Raw genomic sequence first — 26102 nt, 5'->3', positions numbered from 1 at the left:
AAGCACAAGATCTGTTGTATTGGTTTTATATAGAGAGATATTATATATTATACGATATTATATTATGTACATTATATATATGTGTTTAATATTAGCCAATCTAAATATTGAGTACTATGCCGTACACAGGAATTATTTATTGGCAATTTAATTCTATTACTGGAATAGTAGAAGGATATGTTTTTTATAATATTAAATCTTCATTATTTACATGCCCCCTTCTTTCAATATTATTATAACCACCCTATATATTTATAGAAGATTCTAGTACCTTGAAAATATCTCATAAATTATTTAGATACTCCTAATAATGTTTTGGGAATAAAAAGAGACTCAGCATTGGTTTATACATAAAGGCAGAACTCAGGCTACTTTAATAGAGAAAGAAGGTCAGAGTTAAAGCTAAGTATCCTCTAATAATTTTGATTAAAAGAGTTAACTTCTATAATAATTTTATAAATGCCTTAGAGAGGATATTCTGCTTTAATATTAATTTTCTTCAAAGTTTCCTCAAATTTTTTATCACTTAGGTTAATATACTTAGCAATTTGGTTCCTTTTTTGGTGATGGTATTTTAAAATTTTTGGCTTCTTCATTTACATAAACATAAAAATTGTGGACAGCTAACTTTGCCTCTGAAAGACTTGATATATTCTCCCCTAAGGCTTGCTACTGTGTTAAATTATAATTTTATGTATCTTTATCAAATGCTTCTTGGTTTTGAGGACTCCATGATAAGGAAGCATATTTACTTGTCACAGTAAAAATCCTGAGATTTTATAGGTAAGACCATTGGGAAAACTTCAAGATTTTATCATCCTATCCACATGTCCAGCTTTGAATTTGCCAGTTCAATTCGAGCCTTCTGTCTAAGAACTAAGAGAGCATGGAGTCATGGATATTTGGCATTTTCTAATTAAGCCAGTTTTTTGGTTATGTTTATGTTTACATTATGGTTATCATGTTTATGACATTATCTGAAAACAAGTATTCTTGCTCATTTCAGGCTCTAACTTTGCTTTGTCCATCTGAGCATGAGAGCAGGTCAGAGAAAAGCTGTCAACAGAATGGACAGTTCCCAGCTTACCTGTGTGCTGTCCAGCAGGCAGGCAGAGACAATGTGCAACAGTAGATACAGTTTCTACCATCAGTGTACACTTCACGAAAATGCTGCCCACTGCTCAGCTTTCTCTTTTCCCCTATTTCACAGTGTTCTTGGAAGGTATTTGATGGCTTTTCTCTTTTTATGATTTTACTTATTCATTCATTCATTCATTCATTCATTCATTCATTCATTCATTCATTCATTCTGGGAAGAGACAGCAAGAGTGTGAGCAGGGGGAGGGCCAGAGAGAGAGAGAGAGAATCTCAAGTAGACGCCCTGCTGGGTGTGGAGCCCAATGTGGGGATTGATCCCACAACCCTGAGATCATAACCTGAGCTGAAGGCAGATGCTTAACCGGCTAAGCCACCCAGGCCTTTTTTTTTTTTTTCCCTTAAGCTGAATTCATTCAGGTTATACTTACATTGAAAATAAACCTTTACTAGTTCTAGTTCATGCGGTCAATTTATATACATCCCAATATTGTTAGTATGCAAAGACTCTGATATCCGAAGAAGTAATTTCCTTTTGAAAATTCGGCAAATCATGCTTTGATGAAAAAATCAAAATCTGGACATTGTCACCAGGGGTAAGTAGTTTTTTTCTAGGTTTTCTAAATCTGGAGATGGGTGCTCTAGAGATGATGTTCATATGCCTTAAGAAAACATCTCACTTTCAGCTGAGAAGAATTTGGTGTATCAAAATTTGTGTCAAATGCCAGTGTATGTGTAACTTTCAGAATCTTGGGTAATATGTAAACTGATGAATGCAAGAGTGTGAGAAGTACTGACTGAGAAGTACATTCTGTGCTTAACCACTCCCCACTCTGCTGCCTCCTACCACATACACACTTCTTTTCCCTAAGTTTTTGACATTTATTAGGTTCTCATCAGTGTAAATTTGCTCATATTAAACAACGTGTGAGGCATGAACAGACGTCCTCCCATCTTTTTACATTCCAGTTTTTTAACCAGTTTGAAATCTCTGATGTACAGTTACACTGGCAGCCACTATAAAAGTTCTTCCCAGATCCTTTACAGTCACAGAGCTCCTTTCTGCTATAAATTCTCTGAAGTAGAGTAAAAGGGGCATGTTTTTCATGAGCAGGCATTTCTCCATAGACGACTGCCTCATACCTGAAATCAAAGTGTGGACCACGATTTTACATCTGCAAAAACGGATCAGTGTCTGGGGTTCCTCTACTGGATAAGAGCAAAGGGAATCCAGAGCTTGCGAAGTGCAAGAACCATGCAAGACGAGAAGGGCTGCTCCATACACGCTTGACCCAACTGTCTTATTTGGAAACAAAATTCTGGATTTTTGTTCTCTTGTCTTTGCCAGTGTTTCTTCATCTTCCTAACCTCTACATGTTGTTCCAGGCCTTCGTCTTCTACCTATACACGTTTCCCTGGTGATTTCATTCAACCTCATGGATTTGAACACCATCTATTTGCTAAAGGCCTACAATTGTTATCTCCAGTCTGTACCTCTCTCTTGATTTTCCACTTGAGTATCTAATAAGACCGTCAAACTCAGTATGTCCAAAATTGAGCTCCTGGTCAATCCCACTTTCAAATGTTGCTTCTCCCAGTCTTTCCCATTTTAAAAAATCACAACTTCATTCCCCTAGCTGCTCTAACCAAAATTCTACACTCTTCTGTTTCTTACATCCCAACAAGCACATTCTGTTGGCTCTATCTTCAAGTCCAGAATCTGGCCACTTCTCAGGCCTTCCACTACTACCACTGCGGCCCAAGNCAAAATTCTACACACTTCTGTTTCTCACATCCCACATTCTACACTCTTCTGTTTCTTACATCCCAACAAGCACATTCTGTTGGCTCTATCTTCAAGTCCAGAATCTGGCCACTTCTCAGGCCTTCCACTACTACCACTGCGGCCCAAGTTCTAGCATCTCTTGTGTAGATTATTGTGGTAGCATCCGAACTGGTCTCTGAACTCTCATTCTTGCATCCCTACTCTTACTAGACAAGCCAGTGGCTCCCCATCTCACACTCTAGAAGCCAAAGCCCTTATGATGACCTACGACACCATCATCCTTGTTCATTCCATGCCAGTCTCACTGGCACGAATGCTGTTCCTGTAATACCCCAAGCATATTCCTACATTACACTAGCTGTTCCTTGGATGGAACACCTCACCCTCAAGTATCCACAGGCTTCACAGTCATTATTTTATCAGATCTTTACTCAAATGCTACTTCACAAGAGGCATTCCTTGGTCACCTTGGCTAAAATTTTACTTCTTTGACACTTCCTAACCCCATTCCCTACTTTATTTTTTTCTTCGTACTTATCACCATCCAGCGCAGCATATATTCCATTTAATTAATCTTGATTATTGTCTGTCACTCCTCAATAGAATGTAAGCTCCACAAAGGGACAGATTTGTGTTTATTTTTTTTCACTGTTATATCTTGAGTGACCAGAACAGCATCTGGCACATAGCTGTCACTCAATAACTATTTGCTGCATAAATGAAAGGGTTTTTAAAAAACAAAAAATAAAAGCCACACAACGTAATACCACAATAACAACACGTACTGTAATTAGTCATCAACAGTCTATCTTCCTAACTACATAAGAATCTTCCAAAGGCAGAAATCTTATCTTACATCCCTTTTCATTCTTAGGGATTGGGATAGATTCATGTACAGCAACTACTCAATTGAATACTTGACAGCAGAAAATTTTGCCTAAAGACAGATCCCTAGGAGACAAAAATAGAACAGAATAATTATCTAATTCAACATCAGACTGGCATGTAAGGAAGGATGGCTCTAGCCTTCTCCCCTCTGGTACTTATGAGCCATAGCTCCCAGTGCTAATTTAGGACATCCACTCCAAAAATGATCATGGACACCATGAATCTGATGGCTACCACACTTGCAGTCAAGGACAGAGGTAGAAGGTTGGCTCTGGACTAGACAACTTGGCCGCTCATCTCAGTTCATCTTTGGGACCAGTACCTGGAATGGTGGAGATTTTTAAAGAATCACTACATAGTTCTCTCTTCTATAAAACTGTAGTAATTCTTCAGACTGTGATTATACTTCCTCAAAAGTAAGCGACTTTTGTGGGCTAAACCTTGAGCAGTCAGAGGTTCCTGGAGAAGTGGCAAAGAGAGTCATCAACATAACATTACAAATAATGACAGCAAAAGAGGTGAAAGAAGGTGCCTGTGAGCCAGTCCAAGCCACATAGAACCTGTATGTGAAATATAAATAGGCTATAAAATGGTTACACCCAGAGAGGTTTGCAATGTAATTTGGGCTCACGCCTAAACTGGTTTGAACATATGCTAAAGAAGTACAGTGGAAATAAGATACAGGAACTCTTGATTTCTCCAAGAATGACTCCTTGGAGAAAAGTGTTTGCTCACCTAATTTCTAGAAAAGCAACAATTGTTACAAAATAATAATAATAATAATAATAATAATAATAATAATAATAAATTATGGATTCAGATTCTCAAAGAATTCTGAGTTCCATTGAGAAAATGAAAAGAAATGAAGAAAAAAGGCAAAACAACAATAAAAACCCAACAAAAAACCCCAAAACAAAAAAAAACCAAACCCCAAAAAACCAAACCCTGATTTTCAAAAATACAACCAAAATCACAGAATGATCTATATTAAACAACATAGAGACAAGAAATGATTCCATATTATCTACCTATCAAATGTCCATGACCTAATGTCTAGGTTCACTAAACAAATAATAATAAAACAATGCAAAGCACCAAAGCACTCCCTACTTTTCAAATTATTTTATTTTATTTAATCTTAATTATGTTTCTTTAAAATTACCTGACCTATCTAATAATCTAAATATCTACTGGCAAGCACACAAATCATCAAACACACTTGGTAGAAAACAGGGAAAAAGTGTTCTGATATTGATGTTAATTCCTTTGGTGTATAACAACTGAAGTGGGTTTTTTTTCCCCATTTCTCCCTTCTGTCACCCACACCAACCATGACTATAACTTACGTGGGACATATAAAATTAGCTCAGCTAAATTAGCCTGATCCGCCTTTACATAAGGCAGCGTTAGCAGCAGTGTGAACAGGACACAAACTACTCAATACCAAGTTTCTACACAACACTGGCTCCCCAACAAATCTCAGTGCTTCAACAATATCACTTAATGCTCTTTCAAAATTTAAAGCCAAGGAATAAACTCAGAAACAAGGCTTGTCGCAGGACTGTATAGTAAAGGCACTAGTACTCAGATAAACTTTATCTCTGTGAAATAACTTTGTTGCCACCTGGTTGTAAAGAACAGAACTTTCTAATGACTACAAACTGTACATTAACATACTATATTTCAACGTCCTTACTTAACAGGAAAAGCAGGATGTTTTGTGTTATTCTAACACTCAATAACAAGCCCATAAATTACCAGATAAAAGCTAGGAATTTTTTCCTTTTATTAGCTTACCCAGTTTGGTGGCGCCCTCTGGTGGGTACTCAGGAAACTGGCCCTCGGAAGGGACACTGACCGTTCTCCTTAGGCATCGCCCTTTGGTGGAATCTGTCTGCTGTTCCTGACCTCCCTCCACAGGTATCTAGTGGAACCAAAAGGAAAAAGGAGATGAAACTTAATAGTGAACTTGCCATAATTACCTTCTGATTGAATAATATTTTTAGTTAATAAAGACAGGAGTTTGTATTCATTAGAGAAAAGCAGACAAAACGTAGAAATCAAGTATTTACAATGGTAAGATATTACCAACCTCTTGTCAGGAAGTTTTTCTTTAAAAAGAAACCTGAAAGATCAGGAAAGGCGAGTATGTAAATAAGCTTACTGAAGTACGTACAAGTCATATTCAGGTGTGTACCTGCTTTGGGAGCTCTGAAAACAAAACAAAACACCCACACAAATAAAAGATCCTTTTACATCAGAAACTAGTTCACAAGCTCCAATTCTGGCCAATGTTCAAGAAGGTAAGTGGAAATCAAAGCCAACCAGACAGACTTAGCTCCAAAACTCAATTTAAAGAAGGTTTTGTTAGATAAAAGGAGTAAAATCACCCAAATTTTCTTCAATTTTACAATTAAGCACTTGAAGATAGTGAATAACACATATTTCAGTGGAAACCTGTACAGACTCTTATATAAAACGACATATTTTCTTCTAAAAGTGAGATGAGTTTTTAAAATCCTAAGAATTTCTTTGCTGGCATAATTTCAGGAACTTATCAAGTGTTATTTGTATGTATGGAATAAGAACTATGAATGGTGCAAAAGATCTCTAATGCCAATAACTATCTTAAAATTTACTCCAAGGTTATCATTGTAAAGTAATGGGATAACCCTAAGTTCCTTTTTTTTTTTTTTTGGTAATATGCTAAAAGATCAAATCATTTTAGTTTAGTGGTAGAAGGCAAAGACTCTTCACAAAGATATTTTACCAGTAACCTTTATTAGAATTAACAATAGCATTGGTAACATCTTAAATAGTTTGGCAAAATAGGTCAATAATTAAACATCTGGCTCCGATACTGAAATTTCAACAAATTTAAATAATAATGATTAACACTGAGTTCTTAATTTGCACAAGGCTAGGGAATTTACGTGTGCGACATTATGAGCAAGCCATTTTTATTACCATCCCCTTTTTACAGATGAGGAATAATTTATTTCTCCAATGATTACAGTGTATACATAGGACGGACATCAACTAATCCAGCAAAATTGGGATAGATACAGACTTAACTGTATATGCCTCCTGCCTTGCCTCACTAACACAACTACTATGACTGGGGTCACAGGGATGATAGCAAGGAAACTCTGTTACAGAGAATCTGAAGGGCAAATGTCTTCGTAAAAACTGAAAGTTTGCACACTCTTTATAGGACCAAAAATTCCTGTAACTATGGTTACTGCTTGCACATTGAGAAACCCCAAGGCAGAATGAAGAAAGTTAAAATTCTAAAAAACAAGGGAAGACCAAATAATAGCATCAAAAAAACATGAACTCTTCCAAAAGTACTCTGTAATATAAGATTTTATGAACAATAAGCTAAATCATCCATTCCTTTCAGGATAGAAATTATATTATCTCTACTTAAATAAAGAGAAGTACCAAGCAAAAACGTATTCTCTACCTGCTTTCAAAGTAGGATAGAATGGAAGTAAGTTTTGGGAAACAAATAGCTTGACTCTTTGAACAAACAGATAAACCTAAATAAACACACCATTTTTGCTACAGTTCTAAAAATGCCTGTTATTTGACATAATGAAGGCCTAAGCCATACAGAAAAAAGACAGTGGTTATTTTTGATGTTTTAGGAGGGAATGACCCATTATGATCTTTTCTGTGGAAATTTATACTGACCATATCCAGAAAAAAGAAAGAAATGGCTTCTATTATCATATACTTTGTCTCTAATATATCTAAGGAAGAGAAAAATAAAATATATTAAACTTCTTATTTCGGCCTAAAATTCACTCACACAACTATTTTGTCAAAGTTTTAATGTAGATTTTTTTCCCCATTCTTGAAACTTAAAATATGATAAAAAGTTGTATTCAAAGTATCACTCTTAAAGGTTAGGGCATTTAACCCCTGACTCAGGATATGAGGGAGAACAGTGTTGACTTTTACTCTAAACCTACATTTCTTAAGAATATTTTACTTTCACAACACTACCAATTGACTCTTACCTAAAATATTTTTTTTAAAACCTATTGATCTACTCTTCAAAAATTAGAGGGATCATATTCCAAGTATCTTCAAACAAAGTAAGCTGGAGTTCACAAATCTCAGAACACAGCCAGGGAATCAGTTTTGGAAAGTCAATATTAGAAAAGCAATTTTGTTCTGATTGCCCTAATTTAGTTTACTAGTTCACATTTGCTTGTTTATACTGAATAAGCCCTTAAATATTACATATCTTCCCGGTTTTAAAACATGAGTGGAATTCTTCTTTCTTTCTTTTTTTAACCTCTTTGCCTTTATACTGTGCTTCTGAATGCTCTTTTTCCTCAGGGGAGCGGGATGGGTCAAGTGCTTTAATTCATTCCACTTTAAGGATTTATTAGTTTATTTCAGAAACAGAGAAAGAGTGTGGGTGGAGGGAAGGAGAGGGAGAGAAAATCTGAAGCCGACCCCACGCTGAGCATGGAGCCCAATGCAGGACTGGATCCCAAGACCGCGAGATCATGACCTGAGCCGAAACCAAGAGTTGGATGCTTAACCAACTGAACCAGCCAGGCGCCCCTTAGTTCATTCCATTTTAGATAAGGAAAGAATATAGTAAGGGGTAAATGGCTTCTCAGGTATCTAAGATATGTTAATAACAAAGTCAAACTGAATCTCTGACTCCTAGTCTTCTTTGTTAGTTCCAAACCATCCGTGACAATGAATAGCAATACGGCACAAATAAATCGGGTTACTTAGAAAACATTATATATATAACGTATGCCTATACGTTGGCTGCAAAAATCCCCTTTCATTCTGTTTAAAATTACATAGGAATTAATTTTGATTTCAATCTGAGTACACAGATAGTCAAGTACAGGAAACCAAGATCACACTAATAGCAGAAGAAAGCAGTCCTGGGGTGCCTGCCTGGCTCAGTCGGTAGGTAGAACGTGCGACTCAGGGTTGTGAGTTCAATCCCCATGTTGGGTGTAGAGCCTACTTAAAAAAAAAAAAGAAAAGAAAGCAGTTCCTTAAGAATGCTTAAACAATGTTCAGGTCTACTATATCCTTAGAAGGACTTATTAATCCTTTTAAAGAAAAAAAATACTTCCTCACCTTTCTTATCTCCTTAAGTAGTGGCTCTCAAAGCAAGTGGGCATCCAGGCCCAACATCAGCATCACCTGGGAATTTGTTAGAAATACTCATCCTGGAGGAGGAGTCCAAGATGGCAGAGGAGCAGGAGGCTTAAATTTCGTCTGGTCCCAGGAATGCAGCCAGATAGCCATCAGACCATTCTGAACACCTACAAACTCAACTGGAGAATGAAGAAAAGAATAGCAGCAACTCTAAGAACAGAATAGCCACCACTTTCTGCAAGGAACCCAGTTTAAAACAGGAGTTGAGCTCCAGCTCAGTGTTCCAAGATGGCGGAGGAGCAGGAGACCTAAAGTTCGTCTGGTCCCAGGAATTCAGCGAGAGAGCTACCAAACCATTCCGAATACCTATGAATGCAACTGGAGAATGAAGAAAAGAGTAGCAGAAACTCTATGAACAGAAAGGCAACCACTTTCTGCAAGGAGGAGAAAAGATGGAGGAGGAGTAGGCGACCCTTTCTCAGCTGGTCCGAGTCGAGCTGGATATCTACCAGACCATTCTGAACACCCACAGAATCAGCCTGAGACGCAGGAAGATACATCTGGATCTCTACAAATGAACATCTCCAGTGCTGAGTATTGAGGTACGAAGCGGGGAGCTGGGAATCCGAGCACAGATATAGGAAGATAAAGGGAAGGGGGAGGGAGCCTCTGCGCTCAGGCGCCGGGAAGCAATAGCCCCTTGTGCTGGGGAGCGGGCTGGACTCTCAGACCAGCACCCGCAAGAGAGCGGACTGAGACAGTGAGCCTGGGAACGCCCGTGTCCAAACTGAAAACAGGAGCTCCCGACCGCACACTCGAACTAGAGTGAAACCGAGAGCTCAGGAGTGCAAGCGCGACCAGACTGAAAACTGGCGCTCCAGAGCACAGGCGAACCATACTGAAACAGGGAGCTCGGGAGCTCGGGAGCGCGCGCGGGGTGGCTGGCAGCTGGTGGGGTTAGAAACACAAAGGACAGAGACGCGCTGGCCCTGGAAGTGAGGGCTGGGACGCCGGGTGTGGGGCGCACAGCCCGGGATGCTGCAGGGTTGAGCAGCACCAACAGAAACAGAGTTAAAGTGGCCAGAACATCAGTGGAGAACGATCCGCGATCCCTCTGTTCTGAGACAGAGGCTGAATTTCAGCCGCTGCTGCTCTCTCAGAAGAGGCATAGCAAACCGCCAGGGAAAGCCGCCAGAGAACAAAAGCCCGGAAATACCGGCTCACAGGGTGCCCATCCCCATCCCCCCTCGCAAGGGACACAGAGACTCTACCCAAACAGGGTTTTCTGAGTACCTGCAGGCAGGCCCCTCCCCCAGAAGGCAGGCTGAAAAATCAAGAAGCCCACAACCCGGAGCGCCTGAGTGGCGCAGTCACCAAGCACCTGTCTTCGGATTAGGGTGTGATCACAACGCTCCGTAAGGAGTCCTTCATCGGGCTTCTCCACCGGGAACCTGCTTCTTCCTCTCCCACTCCTCTGCTTGGGTTCCCTTTCTTGCTGACTGTCTCTCTCTCTCTCAAATAAATAAATAAACTCTTTAAGGAAGAAGCCCACATCCCTAAGATCTCTATAAAACAAGGGCGCACGGCCTGGGTCCCAGTCAACACTTGGGCTCTGGACAACCCTGCAATCTCTCTTCATCAGAATGACGAGAAGGAGAAGTCCCCCCCAGCAAAGAAAAGATAATGAGTCTGTGGCCTCTGCCACAGAATTGGCCTCGGCCACAGAATTAATACATATGGATGTATCCCAATTATCAGAAATGGAATTCAGAGCAACAATGGTCAAGATGATGAGTAAACTTGAAAAAAGCATCAGAGAAAGCGTTGCTGAGAATATAGAATCCCTAAGGGCAGAAATGAGAGCGAATCTGACAGAAATTAAAAATTCTATGAGCCAAATGCAGTCAAAACTAGAGGCTCTGACGGCCAGGGTCACCGAGGCAGAGGAACGCGTTAGCGAATTGGAGGATGGGTTAGTAGAAGAAAAAACGAAAATAGAAGCTGGTCTTAAAAAAATCCACGCCCACGAATGTAGATTACGGGAGATTACTGACTCTATGAAACGATCCAATGTCAGAATCATCGGCATCCCTGAAGGGGTGGAGAAAAACAGAGGTCTAGAAGAGATATTTGAACAAATTGTAGCTGAAAACTTCCCTAATCTAGCAAGGGAAACAAGCATTCGTGTCCAAGAGGCAGAGAGGACCCCATCCAAGCTCAACCAGGACAAACCTACGCCACGGCATGTCATAGTGCAATTCGCAAATATTAGATCCAAGGATACAGTATTGAAAGCGGCCAGGGCAAAGAAATTTCTCACGTACCAAGGCAAAGGTATCAGGATTACGTCAGACCTGTCTACAGAGACCTGGAATGAGAGAAAGGCTTGGGGGGGCATTTTTAAAGCTCTTTCAGAGAAAAACATGCAGCCAAGGATCCTTTATCCAGCAAAGCTGTCATTCAGAATTGATGGAGAAATAAAGACGTTCCAAAATCGCCAATCATTAACCAATTTCGTAACCACGAAACCAGCCCTACAGGAGATATTAAGGGGGGCTCTATAAAGGTAAAAAGGCCCCAAGAGTGATACAGAGCAGCAAGTCACAACCGATACAAAGACTTTAAAGAGAAATGGCATCATTAAAATCATATCTGTCAATAATCTCTATCAATCTAAATGGCTTAAACTCTCCCATAAAACGCCACAGGGTTGCAGATTGGATAAAAAGACATGACCCATCCATTTGCTGTCTACAAGAGACTCATTTTGAACCCAAAGATGCATTCAGACTTAGAGTAAGGGGATGGAGTACCATCTTCCACGCAAATGGACCTCAAAAGAAAGCTGGAGTAGCAATTCTCATATCAGATAGACTGGATTTTAAACTAGAGGCCATAGAGAGAGATACAGAAGGGCACTATATTATTCTTAAAGGAAGTATTCAACAAGTGGATATGACAATTATTAATATATATGCCCCCAACAGGGGAGCAGCAAGATACACAAGCCAACTCTTAACCAAAATAAAGAGACATATAGATAAGAACACAGTAATAGTAGGGGACCTCAACACCCCACTATCAGAAATAGACAGAACACCCTGGCAAAAACTAAGCAAAGAATCAAAGGCTTTGAATGCCATACTCGACGAGTTGGACCTCATAGATATATATAGAACACTACACCCCAGAACCAAAGAATACTCATTCTATTCAAATGCCCATGGAACATTCTCAAGAATAGATCATGCTCTGGGACACAAAACAGGTCTCAGCCAATACCAAAAGATTGAAATTATCCCCTGCATATTCTCAGACCACAACGCTCTGAAATTGGAACTCAACCACAAGGAAAAACCTGGAAGAAACTCAAACACTTGGAGGCTAAGAACCATCCTGCTCAAGAATGACTCGATAAACCAGGAAATCAAAAAACAAATTAAACAATTTATGGAGACCAACGAGAATGAATACACAACGGTCCAAAACCTATGGGATACTGCAAAGGCAGTCCTAAGGGGGAAATACATAGCCATCCAAGCCTCACTCAAAAGAATAGAAAAATCTAAAATGCAGTTTCTATATTCTCACCTCAAGAAACTGGAACAGCAACAGAGGGACAGGCCTAACCCACTGACAAGGAAGGAGTTGACCAAGATTAGAGCAGAAATCAATGAATTAGAGACCAGAACCACAGTAGAGCAGATCAACAGGACTAGAAGCTGGTTCTTTGAGAGAATCCATAAAATTGATAGACCACTGGCAAAACTTGTCCAAAAACAAAGAGAAAGGACTGAGATTATTAAAATTATGACTGAAAAGGGAGAGGTCACGACCAGCACCATTGAAATTGCAAGGATTATTAGAAACTTTTATCAACAGCTATATGCCAAAAAACTAAACAATCTGGAAGAGATGGAGGCCTTCCTGGAAACCTATAAACTACCAAGACTGAAACAGGAAGAAATAGATTTCTTAAATAGGCCAATTAACTATGAAGAAATTGAGTCAGTGATAAACAACCTTCCAAATAATAAAACTCCAGGCCCAGACGGTTTTCCTGGGGAATTCTACCAAACATTCAAAGAAGAAATAATACCTATTCTCCTAAAGCTATTTCAAAAAATAGAAACAGAAGGAAAGCTACCAAACTCATTCTATGAGGCTAATATTACCTTGATCCCCAAACCAGGCAAAGACCCCCTCAAAAAGGAGAATTACAGACCGATTTCTCTAATGAATATGGATGCCAAAATCCTCAACAAGATCCTTGCTAATAGAATCCAACAGTACATTAAAAGGATTATCCATCATGACCAAGTGGGATTCATACCTGGGATGCAAGCATGGTTCAACACTCGCAAATCAATCAATGTGATACATCATATCAACAAGAAAAGACTCAAGAACCATATGATCCTCTCAATTGATGCAGAAAAAGCATTTGACAAAATACAGCATCCTTTCCTGATTAAAACCCTTCAGAGTGTAGGAATAGAGGGTACATTTCTCAATCTCATAAAAGCCATCTATGAAAAGCCTACTGCAAGCATTATTCTCAATGGGGAAAAGCTGGAAGCCTTTCCCTTAAGATCAGGAACACGACAAGGATGCCCACTCTCGCCACTATTATTCAACATAGTACTAGAAGTCCTTGCAACAGCAATCAGAAGACAAAAAGGGATCAAAGGTATCCAAATCGGCAAAGAAGAAGTCAAACTGTCTCTCTTTGCAGATGACATGATACTCTATATGGAAAACCCAAAGGAATCCACTCCCAAACTATTAGAAGTTATAGAACAATTCAGTAAGGTGGCAGGATACAAAATCAATGCCCAGAAATCAGTTGCATTTCTATACACGAATAACGAGACTGAAGAAAGAGAAATTAGGGAATCCATCCCATTTACAATAACACCAAAAACCATGCGTTACCTTGGAATTAACTTAACCAGAGACGTAAAGGACCTATATGCTAGAAACTATAGATCACTTTTGAAAGATATTGAGGAAGACATAAAAAGATGGAAAAATATTCCATGCTCATGGATTGGAAGAATTAACATAGTTAAAATGTCCATACTACCCAGAGCAATCTACACTTTCAATGCTATCCCGATCAAAATACCGAGGACATTTTTCAAAGAACTGGAACAAATAGTCCTTAAATTTGTATGGAACCAGAAAAGGCCCCGAATCTCCAAGGAACTGTTGAAAAGGAAAAACAAAGCTGGGGGCATCACAATGCCGGATTTCGAGCTGTACTACAAAGCTGTGATCACAAAGACAGCATGGTACTGGCACAAAAACAGACACATCGACCAATGGAACAGAATAGAGAACCCAGAAATGGACCCTCGGCTCTTTGGGCAACTAATCTTTGATAAAGCAGGAAAAAACATCCGGTGGAAAAAAGACAGTCTCTTCAATAAATGGTGCTGGGAAAATTGGACAGCTACATGCAAAAGAATGAAACTTGACCACTCTCTCACACCATACACAAAAATAAACTCCAAATGGATGAAAGACCTCAATGTGAGACAGGAATCCATCAAAATTCTAGAGGAGAACATAGGCAACAACTTCTATGACATCGGCCAGAGCAACCTTTTTCACGACACATCTCCAAAGGCAAGAGAAATAAAAGATAAAATGAACTTATGGGACTTTATCAGGATAAAGAGCTTCTGCACAGCCAAGGAAACAGTCAAAAAAACTAAGAGACAGCCCACGGAATGGGAGAATATATTTGCAAAGGACACCACAGATAAAGGACTGGTATCCAAGATCTACAAAGAACTTCTCAAACTCAATACACGAGAAACAAATAAACAAATCATAAAATGGGCAGAAGATATGAACAGACACTTTTCCAATGAAGACATACAAATGGCTAACAGACACATGAAAAAATGTTCAAAATCATTAGCCATCAGGGAAATTCAAATCAAAACCACACTGAGATACCACCTTACGCCAGTTAGAATGGCAAAGATAGACAAGGCAAGAAACAACAATTGTTGGAGAGGATGTGGAGAAAGGGGATCCCTCCTACATTGTTGGTGGGAATGCAAGTTGGTACAGCCACTCTGGAAAACAGTGTGGAGGTCCCTTAAAAAGTTAAAAATTGAACTACCCTATGACCCAGCCATTGCACTACTGGGTGTTTACCCCAAAGATACAGACGTAGTAAAGAGAAGGGCCATATGCACCCCAATGTTCATAGCTGCATTGTCCACAATAGCCAAATCATGGAAGGAGCCGAGATGCCCTTCAACAGATGACTGGATTAAGAAGCTGTGGTCCATATATACAATGGAATATTACTCAGCTATCAGAAAGAACGAATTCTCAACATTTGCTGCAACATGGACGGCACTGGAGGAGATAATGCTAAGTGAAATAAGTCAAGCAGAGAAAGACAATTATCATATGATTTCTCTCATCTATGGAACATAAGAACTAGGATGATCAGTAGGGGAAGAAAGGGATAAAGAAAGGGGGGGTAATCAGAAGGGGGAATGAAACATGAGAGACTATGGGCTATGAGAAACAAACTGAGGACTTCAGAGGGGAGGGGGGTGGGGAATGGGATAGACTGGTGATGGGTGGTAAGTAGGGCACGTATTGCATGGTACGCTGGGTGTTATACGCAACTAATGGAGCATCGAACTTTATATCGGAATCCGGGGATGTACTGTAAGGTGACTAACATAATATAATAAAAAATCATTTAAAGTAAAAAAAAAAAAAAAGAAAAGAAAAGAAATACTCATCCTCACACCCTACCCCCAACCTACTGAATCAGAAACTCTGGGGGTGCAGCCCAGAAACCCATGTTTTCACACGCCTGCAGTTGACTCGTATGCTTACTAGGGCTGAGACTTGCTGCCCTAAGGTGTTCTTTCCTTCCTAACCTGGCTAAGCTTCTCAAAGTGTCATCCGTAATAGAGGTTCTCAACCTTGGCTGCAAATTTTAATCACCTAAGGGAGCTTTAAAAAACAGTGACGGCTAGGCCACTCCTAGACATTCTGAGTTCAGGGGCTGGAGTGCAGCCTGGGTATTGAAATTTTTAAAACTTCCAGGTCACTTTAATGTGCAAGCAAAACTGAAAACCACTATCTATTCTCAGCCTCTCCAGCTCTAATTATTTGTTTATTAATCCTTAACCACCAGTACTAAGTGGTGTGGAGGTATAAATGTGGAGACATAAATAAAATCACTTAGCTTTACTAAATCTCAACTTCTGCATCTCTGAGGCATGATCTTTCTGGTCTCTCAAGCTGGATGCCTGGGGTGGTAAGGCTTTAAAGTGGTCTCTCCCTGGCAGAGTCAGGTCAACCACTAGTATCTCCATTTTGTTCTCAACACTTCAGTCACTCTCTGGAAAACCTAGGTACTCTTGCCCTGAGCATGTGTAGTCCAGCCTTTGGCCAAAGATTTGCCGGTATCCTTTCCAGCAGATTCTGGCACCTTCACCTGTAGAAGTCTGCTCTCTGCCTCCTCGGTTCAGTGGGACTACTGCACTGTGCTGGGACTTCAGACAGAGGAGCACAGCTGGGAAATGGTAACAGCAGACAGCCAAGGCAATGGAGATGACCACTGTCTTTGGCTGTGTATTGTCTAATGCCCGAAAACATTATATATAAATATATATAATCTCTAGTTTTATGAATTTGTTTTGTTTGTGTGTGTGTGTGTGTGTGTGTGTGTGTGTGTGTGTGTTGCAGTGGGGGGGCTAGTCTTGTACCAGTTAGTCCATCATGGCTGGTGCCAAAACCTCTTATTATCTCTTATCCAAACTACTAAACACGGTCTCTTCATTGGTGATGTTCTGCCCCTTAAATCTGTCCTGTACGCTGTCATCAGAGTATTTCCAAAATGCAAATTTGATCATGTCATTGTGAGGCTTGAAACCCTTCAATCATTCTCCTTCACCTCCAGCAGTGGTTTTCCAAGACGTGATGGTATGTTTGTCTGTGGAAGTATGTGATGACAGGGAGGTATCTCTCTGCTTAAACCAGAGCATAATTCCGAGTTTATCTGCTATATAGGGCTTCTGCCTAAGTTTTTCCACAAAGAAAAGGTTCTGCTAAAAGAATGTTTTAAAATTATTACCTTGGGGCACCTGGGTGGCTCAGTCATTAAGCATCTGCCTTCGGCTCAGGTCATGATCCCAGGGTTCTGGGATCAATCCCTGCATCAGGCTCCCTGCTCAAACGGGAAGCCTGCTTCTCCCTCTCCCACTCCCCCTGCTTGTGTTCCCTCTCTTGCTGGCTGTCTCTCTCTCTCTCTCTCATAAATATAAAATAAAATAAAATAAAATAAAATAAAATAAAATAAAATAAAATAAAATAAAATAAAATAAAATAAAAAAAATAAAATAAAATAATAAAATAAAATAAAATAATAAAATAAAATAAAATAAATAAAATAAAATAAAATAAAATAAATAAAATAAAATAAAATAAAACAAAACAAAACTACTACCTTATAGAGTAAGTGCAAACTCCCTAATACAGTATACCAGGTTTTCCACAATCTGGCCACTGAGTGTCCAGCTTCATTCAGATTTTACATTCTAGGAATACCAAATTGCTTGCATTTCCCTAATATAGTCCCTATTTTGTAGCTCAGTGTTTTGCTTAGTTGGTTCTCTCAACCTGAAATCTTTCCTCACTTTCTTTTCTTATCTATACCTGCCAAGCAAACTCCTATTCCTCTCAACACTTAGGACAGGCATCACCTCTTCCAGAAATCCTCCCCTTCCACTAATCCCCTAAGGGAAGGTTAAGGTGGCCTCCTTGAGGTTCCTCCAACAACAGATCTTACTCTGTCACTACACTTTTTACCCTGATTTATAATTACTCATTTGTACAACTAATTCCACATAAGTCAACAGCTTGTACCTTACTAGTCAATCCCCAAACCTTTAAATAGCTCCAATCCACAAATGAATGAATGAAAATTTGATAGCTGGAGATGGGGGCCATGTTAGGCAAAGGAAAAAACATAACATCAGCCAAGAAGTTCTAAACATACAACTTTTGTTTTGTTTTGGAACAGGGGGTAGGCCAATTTAGCTAGAGCCTCTAGAAGTGTGGTAGAACATAGAATACCAAAATATATTATGATTGCATTGAGAGGGTTTTAATACCAGGTCATACATAATTCAGAAAGCACTGGAAGACGATTCCAGTTTTTAGATCAGAGGAATGGTTGTCTCTTCATTAGTCTGTCTCTCCTATCTCTCCGTTTTCCAAGACATTCTACAAATTAATAGTCATAACACACAGTTTTGATCAAACCTCTTCCTTTCTTAAGCTTCCCTTAGTAATGTCCCATTGCCAACAGCATCNCTCCGTTTTCCAAGACATTCTACAAATTAATAGTCATAACACACAGTTTTGATCAAACCTCTTCCTTTCTTATGCTTCCCTTAGTAATGTCCCATTGCCAACAGCATCTTTTTTTTTTATTTAAAGATTTTATTTATTTATTTGACACAGAGACAGCCAGTGAGAGAAAGACAAACAGGGGGAGTGGGAGAGGAAGAAGCAGGCTCCCAGCAGAGAAGTCTGATGTGGGGCTCAATCCCAGAATGCTGGGATCACACCCTGAGCCGAAGGCAGACGCTTAAGACTGAGCCATCCAGGCGCCCCTGCCAACAGCATCTTAATGACACAGATTACAGTCCTTTAGAATAAATGAGTTTCTTTTATCCTACCAAGTCTACTTGTGCTATTTATCAAATGCCATTTAAAAATTATTTGTCTTATTTCCACAACTAAGTTTGGTATGGGCNTTTGACACAGAGACAGCCAGTGAGAGAAAGACAAACAGGGGGAGTGGGAGAGGAAGAAGCAGGCTCCCAGCACAGAAGTCTGATGTGGGGCTCAATCCCAGAACGCTGGGATCACACCCTGAGCCGAAGGCAGACGCTTAACGACTGAGCCATCCAGGCGCCCCTGCCAACAGCATCTTAATGACACAGATTACAGTCCTTTAGAATAAATGAATTTCTTTTATCCTACCAAGTCTACTTGTGCTATTTATCAAATGCCATCTAAAAATTATTTGTCTTATTTCCACAACTAAGTTTGGTATGGGGGATAGAGAGGGGAAGGAACTATGTCTTATTCTTTGTAACTCCTAACTACTGAATGCACATACAGGGGCACATTGTGTATCTGCTGAATAATCTGAAAGTGGTTCTGAAGGAAATATGCCATGGGTAGTTTACCCCAGGAGAAATAATAGTTGATTTTTGGCTGTTTGCACAAAGCCTAAATGCAATTTTCATCAATATATCTGAGTGTAAGTACTGCTTTCCAAAAGCAAAAAAACAAAAAAAACAAAAAAAAACAAAACCTAAGATATTTTTAAATTGCATTATTATTACCTTGCTGCTTACACGCTACCATCCAGCTTTCGAAATTCCAACTACAGAAAGTAGAGTCTGAATGGAGAAAAATGGAGCCATGTTCATCCTTCCTAATGGCTTATTATTGCCAAAAGAAAGAAACTCACAAATTCAGCTTTCTTTTTGTATTTTTATGCTGGCTGTACCCAGAAGGGGTTCATGATTGTCCTCTCTGCCATTTCCCTCCACTCCTTAATCTCTCGTTTACTTGGTCTTATCTCTTGCAAGCAAAATGGAATTCAAATGGCCTCCTACACCCTCTTTGAACTGGGTGGGTGCCAAGCCAGCTGGGGCCTTTGCTGGCATCCGGGCAGGGAAGTATATTTCATAACACATAAGCAATGTCTATTTGGCACAATTTGCATGAAGCAATTTACTGAACCAATGAGTCATTTCTCAAGGTGATACTCCTGGCAGACTTCTCTTTCAGCGTTCTGCCCAGACCTACCCTTCTGTTATATTCTCAAATTGGTAAGTGGTGTATTTAACACTCTTCCCATGCATATCCCCCAAGCAGACTTGTTCCCATTTCTGACAGGAAACACACAGAGTTAAGAGAGAGCACTAAAAGATCCCACACACTGAATACATGAGTGATACTAGACTAATATAATCCTCCCACATTCCAGCAGTGCTTGGCTAAGGCTCCAGTTTAAATCCTTACAGAACCTCTTAATTATCTTTCGAACACAGCAATAAACACCCTGGTGATTAGTTGATTAAGGTTTAAAACAGCATTTTTAGGTGATTTTAGCAGGAAATTCCTTAAACTCCTTGTTTCAATGAATTCTAAATTTTCAATGCAAAATTCCAAGGGTAAGTGTTATGCTCTTCATGATAATGTGGGTGAAAGGCAGAAGAGTGACAGCATACTCTGGTCCTTCCACAAAAAAAGTGGGTTTCTAATCTTTTCCTGTAATGAAATTAACAATATAATAATTCTATCTTTTAAGTAGCAGGTACAGCAATGGCTTTACATTTTCTCATCACAGAGGCTTAATCCAGTTTGTCCAACTTAGTGGCAGAACATACCTGTCTTGGGGCATTAAACTGTCTCTGTATCTGCTTTGTACCCTCATTATCCCTTCATCATCCCTTACCAGGTCTTTCGCAATAATCTTAACTCATGTACTTCCTTCCAATCCCTTTCACTTAATTTTCCACATGATCAACAGAGTTACTTTTCTAAGAAGCAAATCTGATGATGTTATTGCCCTGTTAAATACCTTTCCATGGTCTAAATCATTTGCAGAATAACATCCAAATTCTTTAGCATGGCCTTAAGGGCACGTTATTATTTGGCTCTTGCCAGCTATTGGCTATTTTTTTTTTCCCTCTTGCAAACTTTATTCTAAGAATTCTGAACATTTTGCAGTTTGCCAAAGAGATATGTTTCTTGACTTTGTATCCTTATACATACTTGGAATATCCTTCCCTACTTTTCCTCCAGCTGAGCTTCTATTTGTCTCTAAAGACATGGCTCAATCATAAATTTCTCTGTAAAATCTTTCTTGGCATTCTTCTTTTCACATCACAACCCACCCAGGCAATATGTCAGTTAATCTTTCCCTTATGGTTATAATTTTTTTTAAAAAATTTTATTGAGGTGAAATTCACTTAACCTAAAATTAATCATTTTAAAATGAATAATTCAGAGACATTTAGAACATTTACAATGTTGTACAGCCATCACCTCTGTCAAGTTCCAAATGATTATAGCTTTTAATTTATCTCAGTGTCGCCAAATAGACTACATCTTTGCAACCATAATACTGCACACAAAAAGATGCTCAATAAATAAACATGAATCAAATATTTAACAATGGAGAAGAATCTTATGGATTATTTTTCTCCTTTTTTATTATCTAGTTTTAGAAAAAATATGGAATTAAGCCTCATGTTGTGGGATGATTCATAGCCTAAAAGGAAAAGAGAAAAGAAAGGTTCATCTCCTCTCAAATTTATATTAAGGAAATGGATATTCAGAATCAAAGTTTATAATTTGCCTTTTAAAAAATCTATTGGACAAATATTTATTGAGAATTTACTTAGATATCAGGAACTGTTCTAAGCACTGAGGAATACAGGATTGAACAAAACAGACACAAGCCCTGCCCTAAAGCTTACATCCTCATAGGGGAAGGGATACAAAAAAACATAAGAAACTAATTATAAGGCATTTCAGAAGGTGGTAAATGCTGTCGGGGGGAAAAAAAATCAGAGCCAAGTAATTAGATCAAAGTTTTAGATGGAGATATAAGGAGGGCTTGCAATTTTAAATAGGCTGGTCAGGGTGGGCCATACTGAGCAGGGGAGCAGGTGTAAGCAAACAGCTGAAGGAGGTGAGAAAGTGAGTCATGCAAATATTTGAGGGAAAAGGCAGGGCTAAAGCCTTGAGGCAGAAACATGCTGATGTGCTTAAGAATCCTAACAATGGGGGCACCTGGGTGGCTCAGTTGTTAAGCATCTGCCTTGATCTGCTCAGGTCAAGATGGGGTGGGGGGGGGAGTTCTGGGATCAAGCCCTGCATCCAGCTCCCTGCTCAGCGGGAAGCCTGCTTCTCCCTCTCCTACTCCCCCTGCTTGTGTTCCCTCCTGCTGCCTCTCCCTCTGTCAAATAAATAAAATTTTTAAAAAAGAAAAAAGAATCCTAACAATGCCAGAATGGCTGGGACAGAGTGAGCTGGGGAAGTTTCTGGCCTTCGAAACTTCCAAGACTAGAGTTATCATTGATGGAGATGGGGATGGCCTCTGGCAGGTTTGGGAGGGAAAATCAGGGGTCCAGTGTAAGGCATGTTGGATATGACTATTATTTCTCCGAGTAGGGGTATGATGGGCAGATGGATATGTGGTCTAGAGAAGAGAGAGGTACAGGCCTGTAAAACTCTGTAAACAAACTTGGAATCATAGCACTAGAGGGTACTGAAAGTCATAAGACTGGATGAGATTCCAAAGAAATGAGACCCAAGGACTGAACTCTGCAGCACTCCCCTGTTAAGATTTAAAGAGAAGAGAAATCTGCAAAGAAGAGTCAGAAGGAAGGATGACTCCAGAGAGGCAGGAGGAAAACTAAGAGTGCATGAGGTCATAGAAGCCAAGAGAAGAAAGTGGTTCTAGAAGGAAGGAGCAATCAACTGTATTAAATGCCGCTGACAGATTAAGTAGGATGAGAATGGAGAAATGACCCCTGGACTTAGTGAGGTGTAGGTCACCAGTGAGCTTAACAAGAACAACTCTGACAGAGTGCTGTAGGGATCTGATAGAGCAGGTTTAAGAGAGAATGAGAGGAGAGGAATTAGAGACAATGGGTTTAAAAGTTTTCAAGAATTTTTACCATTAAGGGACACAGAGAAAGAGTGGCAATTGGAGGTAGGAATGAGATTAATCCACACTTATTTCTTCATTTAAGATGGGAAAAATAATAGCACGTTGATGGGGAATGATCCAGTAGAGAGCAAACCATTAAAGACATAAAAGAAGCAGGGGAGAATTGCTAGTGATCTATCCCTGAATAGGTGAGAAGTAATGGAATGCACACACGTGAAGGGGCTGACCACTGGACTGTAGACAGATCAACCACAGTTAAAAGAGACAAATCAGGGTCTAGGGAAATGCTTGCTGGTGGATGGGTAGACATGGTACATGGTAATGAAATATGCAGAAGTCTTCTTCTGGGTGCTTGAATTTTCTCAGTGAAATATGCTGCAAAGTAATCAGCTGTAAGAAGGTAACAGAAACAGGATTAGAATACAGGAGATGTGAAAAAAAGTCATTTTATAATTTTTTTAAAGATTTATTTATTTGAGAGAGAGTGAGAGACAGAGAGAGAGCACACCTACAGAGGGGGGAGAAGCAGACTCCCCGCTGAACAGAGAGCCCGATACGGGGCCCAATCCCAGGATCCCGAGATCATGACTTGAGCCAAAAGCAGACACTTAACTAACTGAGCTACCCAGGGGCCCCCCAAAAAAGTCATTTTAGAAATAATTTGGATTGTGCTATTCAAAGTGTGGTCCAAGGTCTTGTGCTGTTCTGCAAACTGTTACTGGTCTGCAATAAATAATTTCACAGTGCAGAACTGAAAAGAAGTATGCCTCGTGATCAATGGGTTTGTTTCACAGTACAGCACACTTTCCATGAACATATACAATTTTCATAATTTTATTTCTTCTTTTCCTATGTTTTGGTTATTCTGTGTTTATCTGTTGAATTATAATTTCATTTTGGTTAAATACAATTAAGAATTGGGACTTGTGTATTTTCATCTTTTTAAAGTTTCTGTTTTCTTAACTATTCATTTTATTGTATTATGTTCACAGTCGGGTGGAGAAAACACCAGTCCTTTACCACAAATAGACTGAGAAGCACTAGTTCAGGAGAGCTGGACAATAATTACTCTAGGAAAATGTTTTGTGATTGTCAAGCAGCATTAGGGGCTCGCATGAGGTTTGCCGCCATTGGTTTAAAGACCGTCAGCGTGATGGATCTTCTGTAGACACATGACGATGCATAGAAGCAGGGCGGGACAGATGAGGGGCAGGATTTGAGCTATCATGTTGCCAAGTGAGCATGCTAATGCATGAGAAGGGCAAGGAAATAGTATGCAAGGGAGCCATCAGAATGGCTGACCATGGAATTCAGGCCGGATGAAGAGGGAAGAGAGCATATCAGAGGCCTAAGGGGCAGAAAAGGTTATATCATCAATGGTCCATGGGTCTCAAAAGCACTGAAGGATTGCTGGAGTAAGGGATGAGCCAGAAAGGCAGAAGGTGATGAGGACAGTGTAAAATGCGTGCAATTGAGAATATGAAGAAGTTGTAGCGACGAGGCTGGGTAGAGAAAAAGATTCTTGGAGGAGAGAGGTGAACGACCTCAGTGTGTTGGAAGAAGCATCTCTGCAGATTTTGGAATCATCACAAAGTAAGGCCAAAGTACCGTTGAAGCTCATGATAATGAGCCAGGAGCTCAAACCAGCAAATGAGAAGAAATGACTGGGGGTTGGAAATAACTCTAAGAGGGGATGCAGGATTTGGACTTCTTAGGGAAAATGAGGGAGGGCAGAAGGCAGTCATGAAAGAGGAAGAACAGCTACTACAGGCGGCGTGGTATGAGGGCTGTGGGAGAAAGACACCCATCACCTGACAGGACCTCACAGAAGATGGTGTTCTCAGGGAAAACACAGGTTCTCTTGAAACCAAGAAGTTAAGGGATGCCTACAAAGAACAGCTGGAAGAAACAGCTGGTTTTGCTGATGAGGGACTGTGAGTTGCAGAGGGTACAGTGATAGGGTTTGAAGAAGTGGTAAAAGATGAGCAGAAGGCAGGGACAGAAAAAAGGATTTACACAGCCATATACAGAGTGTGGCCGATGAGGGGTTCCCCATTTGTCCAGGGCTACTCAGGATGACTGGCATAAAAAGAAATAAAGTATGAAAGATATCGTTTTAGAAAGTTATTCCTCATGGACAGTTATTTTATGAGACAAAGGGGGGCCCAGGCCTGGAATACTCAATTGATCTAATCAGTGGATTTCCTCTTGGTTCTAGACAAGGCATGTTTCTTGACCTTATGCTCTCTATCTTGACACTATTTAATTTCTTACAGTACTAAATTGAATAAAAGGTAGGTGAGGGCAGAAAAATAGCAAATGATCTATTCTTATCTCTCCTTATTAACAGCTCTGATAAATGACTGCTGACAAATGTTAAAACGAACATTTTCAATTATCTGTTTATTCAAGTTGGATAACTAGAAGTCTTCTAATATTCACTTGACCAATTTTTATTATATATTAACTTAATATAAACACAGTAACATGTACTAGACTATCCCAGAAAAGGCTGACCTTTATTATATTATTCTAATAAAATAAAACTTAATAATATTAAAATACTGAAAAGGGTCATGGTAGGGAGATGGTAACAAAAGTAAGGCAGATTTTTCAATGACTGAACAAAAAGAAAAAGCATGACAGAGAGCATCCGAGCTGGGCCCTCAAGAGTAAGAACTGCTTAGTAAAATAAAAGAAACTAAAATTCTTTTTTTGTTATTACCTCAGCTTTACTACATTAAAGACTGCTGAGCAAGAGAAGGGATGGAAAAGAAAAGGGAGAGAGAGAGAGGAGAAGAAAAAAGGGAGATAGGGAGCCACAGCTGAGAGCTGAGAAATGGATTTGCTGTTCACTGCTGCCCCTGAACTCACTTCTCAGAAAGGTGACTTACTAAACTGATATTCTACCTACAGCTTTTTAGGTATTTACCTCTATTTTTGGCAAGTAATCTTTGTCCTTTGTTGAGCCAGATCTTTTCTTCTCCTTCCCTCCCATCAATCCCTCTTCTTTGTCAAGATCATATTCATTCATTTTTTTATGTTGTGGAGGTAGGGAGCAAAAAGGGGTTATGGACCTACCAAATCAGAATGATATCAATTCTGATAAATCACCAATAAGCAGATGAGTTATTTGGGTGTGGAAGGACTTGTACACTGTCACAGTCTGAGTAAAGTAGTTAATAGTATATGATAAGTTCAAGGTTTTTTTTTCATTTAGAAGGACAGAAAGTTTACCTGGAACTTGATGCCTGTGCTAATTACATTCTGTCAGCCTCTCCAGATGTACTCTCTGCCTTTCTCTCTCTTGCTGTGTGTTTCAGAAAGCAAACCTCACAAAACACGTTAAGAGCAATCTTTTTTCCCCCTCTGGCTTCAAGTTAGGTTTGGCTAGTAGGTAACAACTGGCAAGAAATCAGAAGGCAGGAAAAGAGCTGGAGC

The 26102-nt window shown here is 39.6% G+C and overlaps 1 protein-coding gene across 5 annotated transcripts in view; it reads right to left on the bottom strand.

The window, feature by feature from the left end:
- The window catches only part of RASAL2 (RAS protein activator like 2), a 365023-nt gene that overhangs the window by 162184 nt on the left and 176737 nt on the right, over positions 1–26102 (bottom strand). For all 5 annotated transcript variants that reach the window (XM_011220942.3, XM_002916183.4, XM_034666769.1 and 2 more), the window contains exon 3: positions 5567–5693. In XM_011220942.3, the coding sequence (XP_011219244.1) occupies positions 5567–5693 (127 nt within the window). The remainder of the gene's footprint in view (positions 1–5566; positions 5694–26102) is intronic.

Source organism: Ailuropoda melanoleuca, chromosome 8 (genome assembly GCF_002007445.2).
Source record: "Ailuropoda melanoleuca isolate Jingjing chromosome 8, ASM200744v2, whole genome shotgun sequence".
In the NCBI taxonomy this organism is placed as follows: Eukaryota; Metazoa; Chordata; class Mammalia; order Carnivora; family Ursidae; genus Ailuropoda; species Ailuropoda melanoleuca.
Note: the sequence above shows the minus strand (reverse complement) of the source record. Positions and strands in the feature narration are given on the sequence as shown.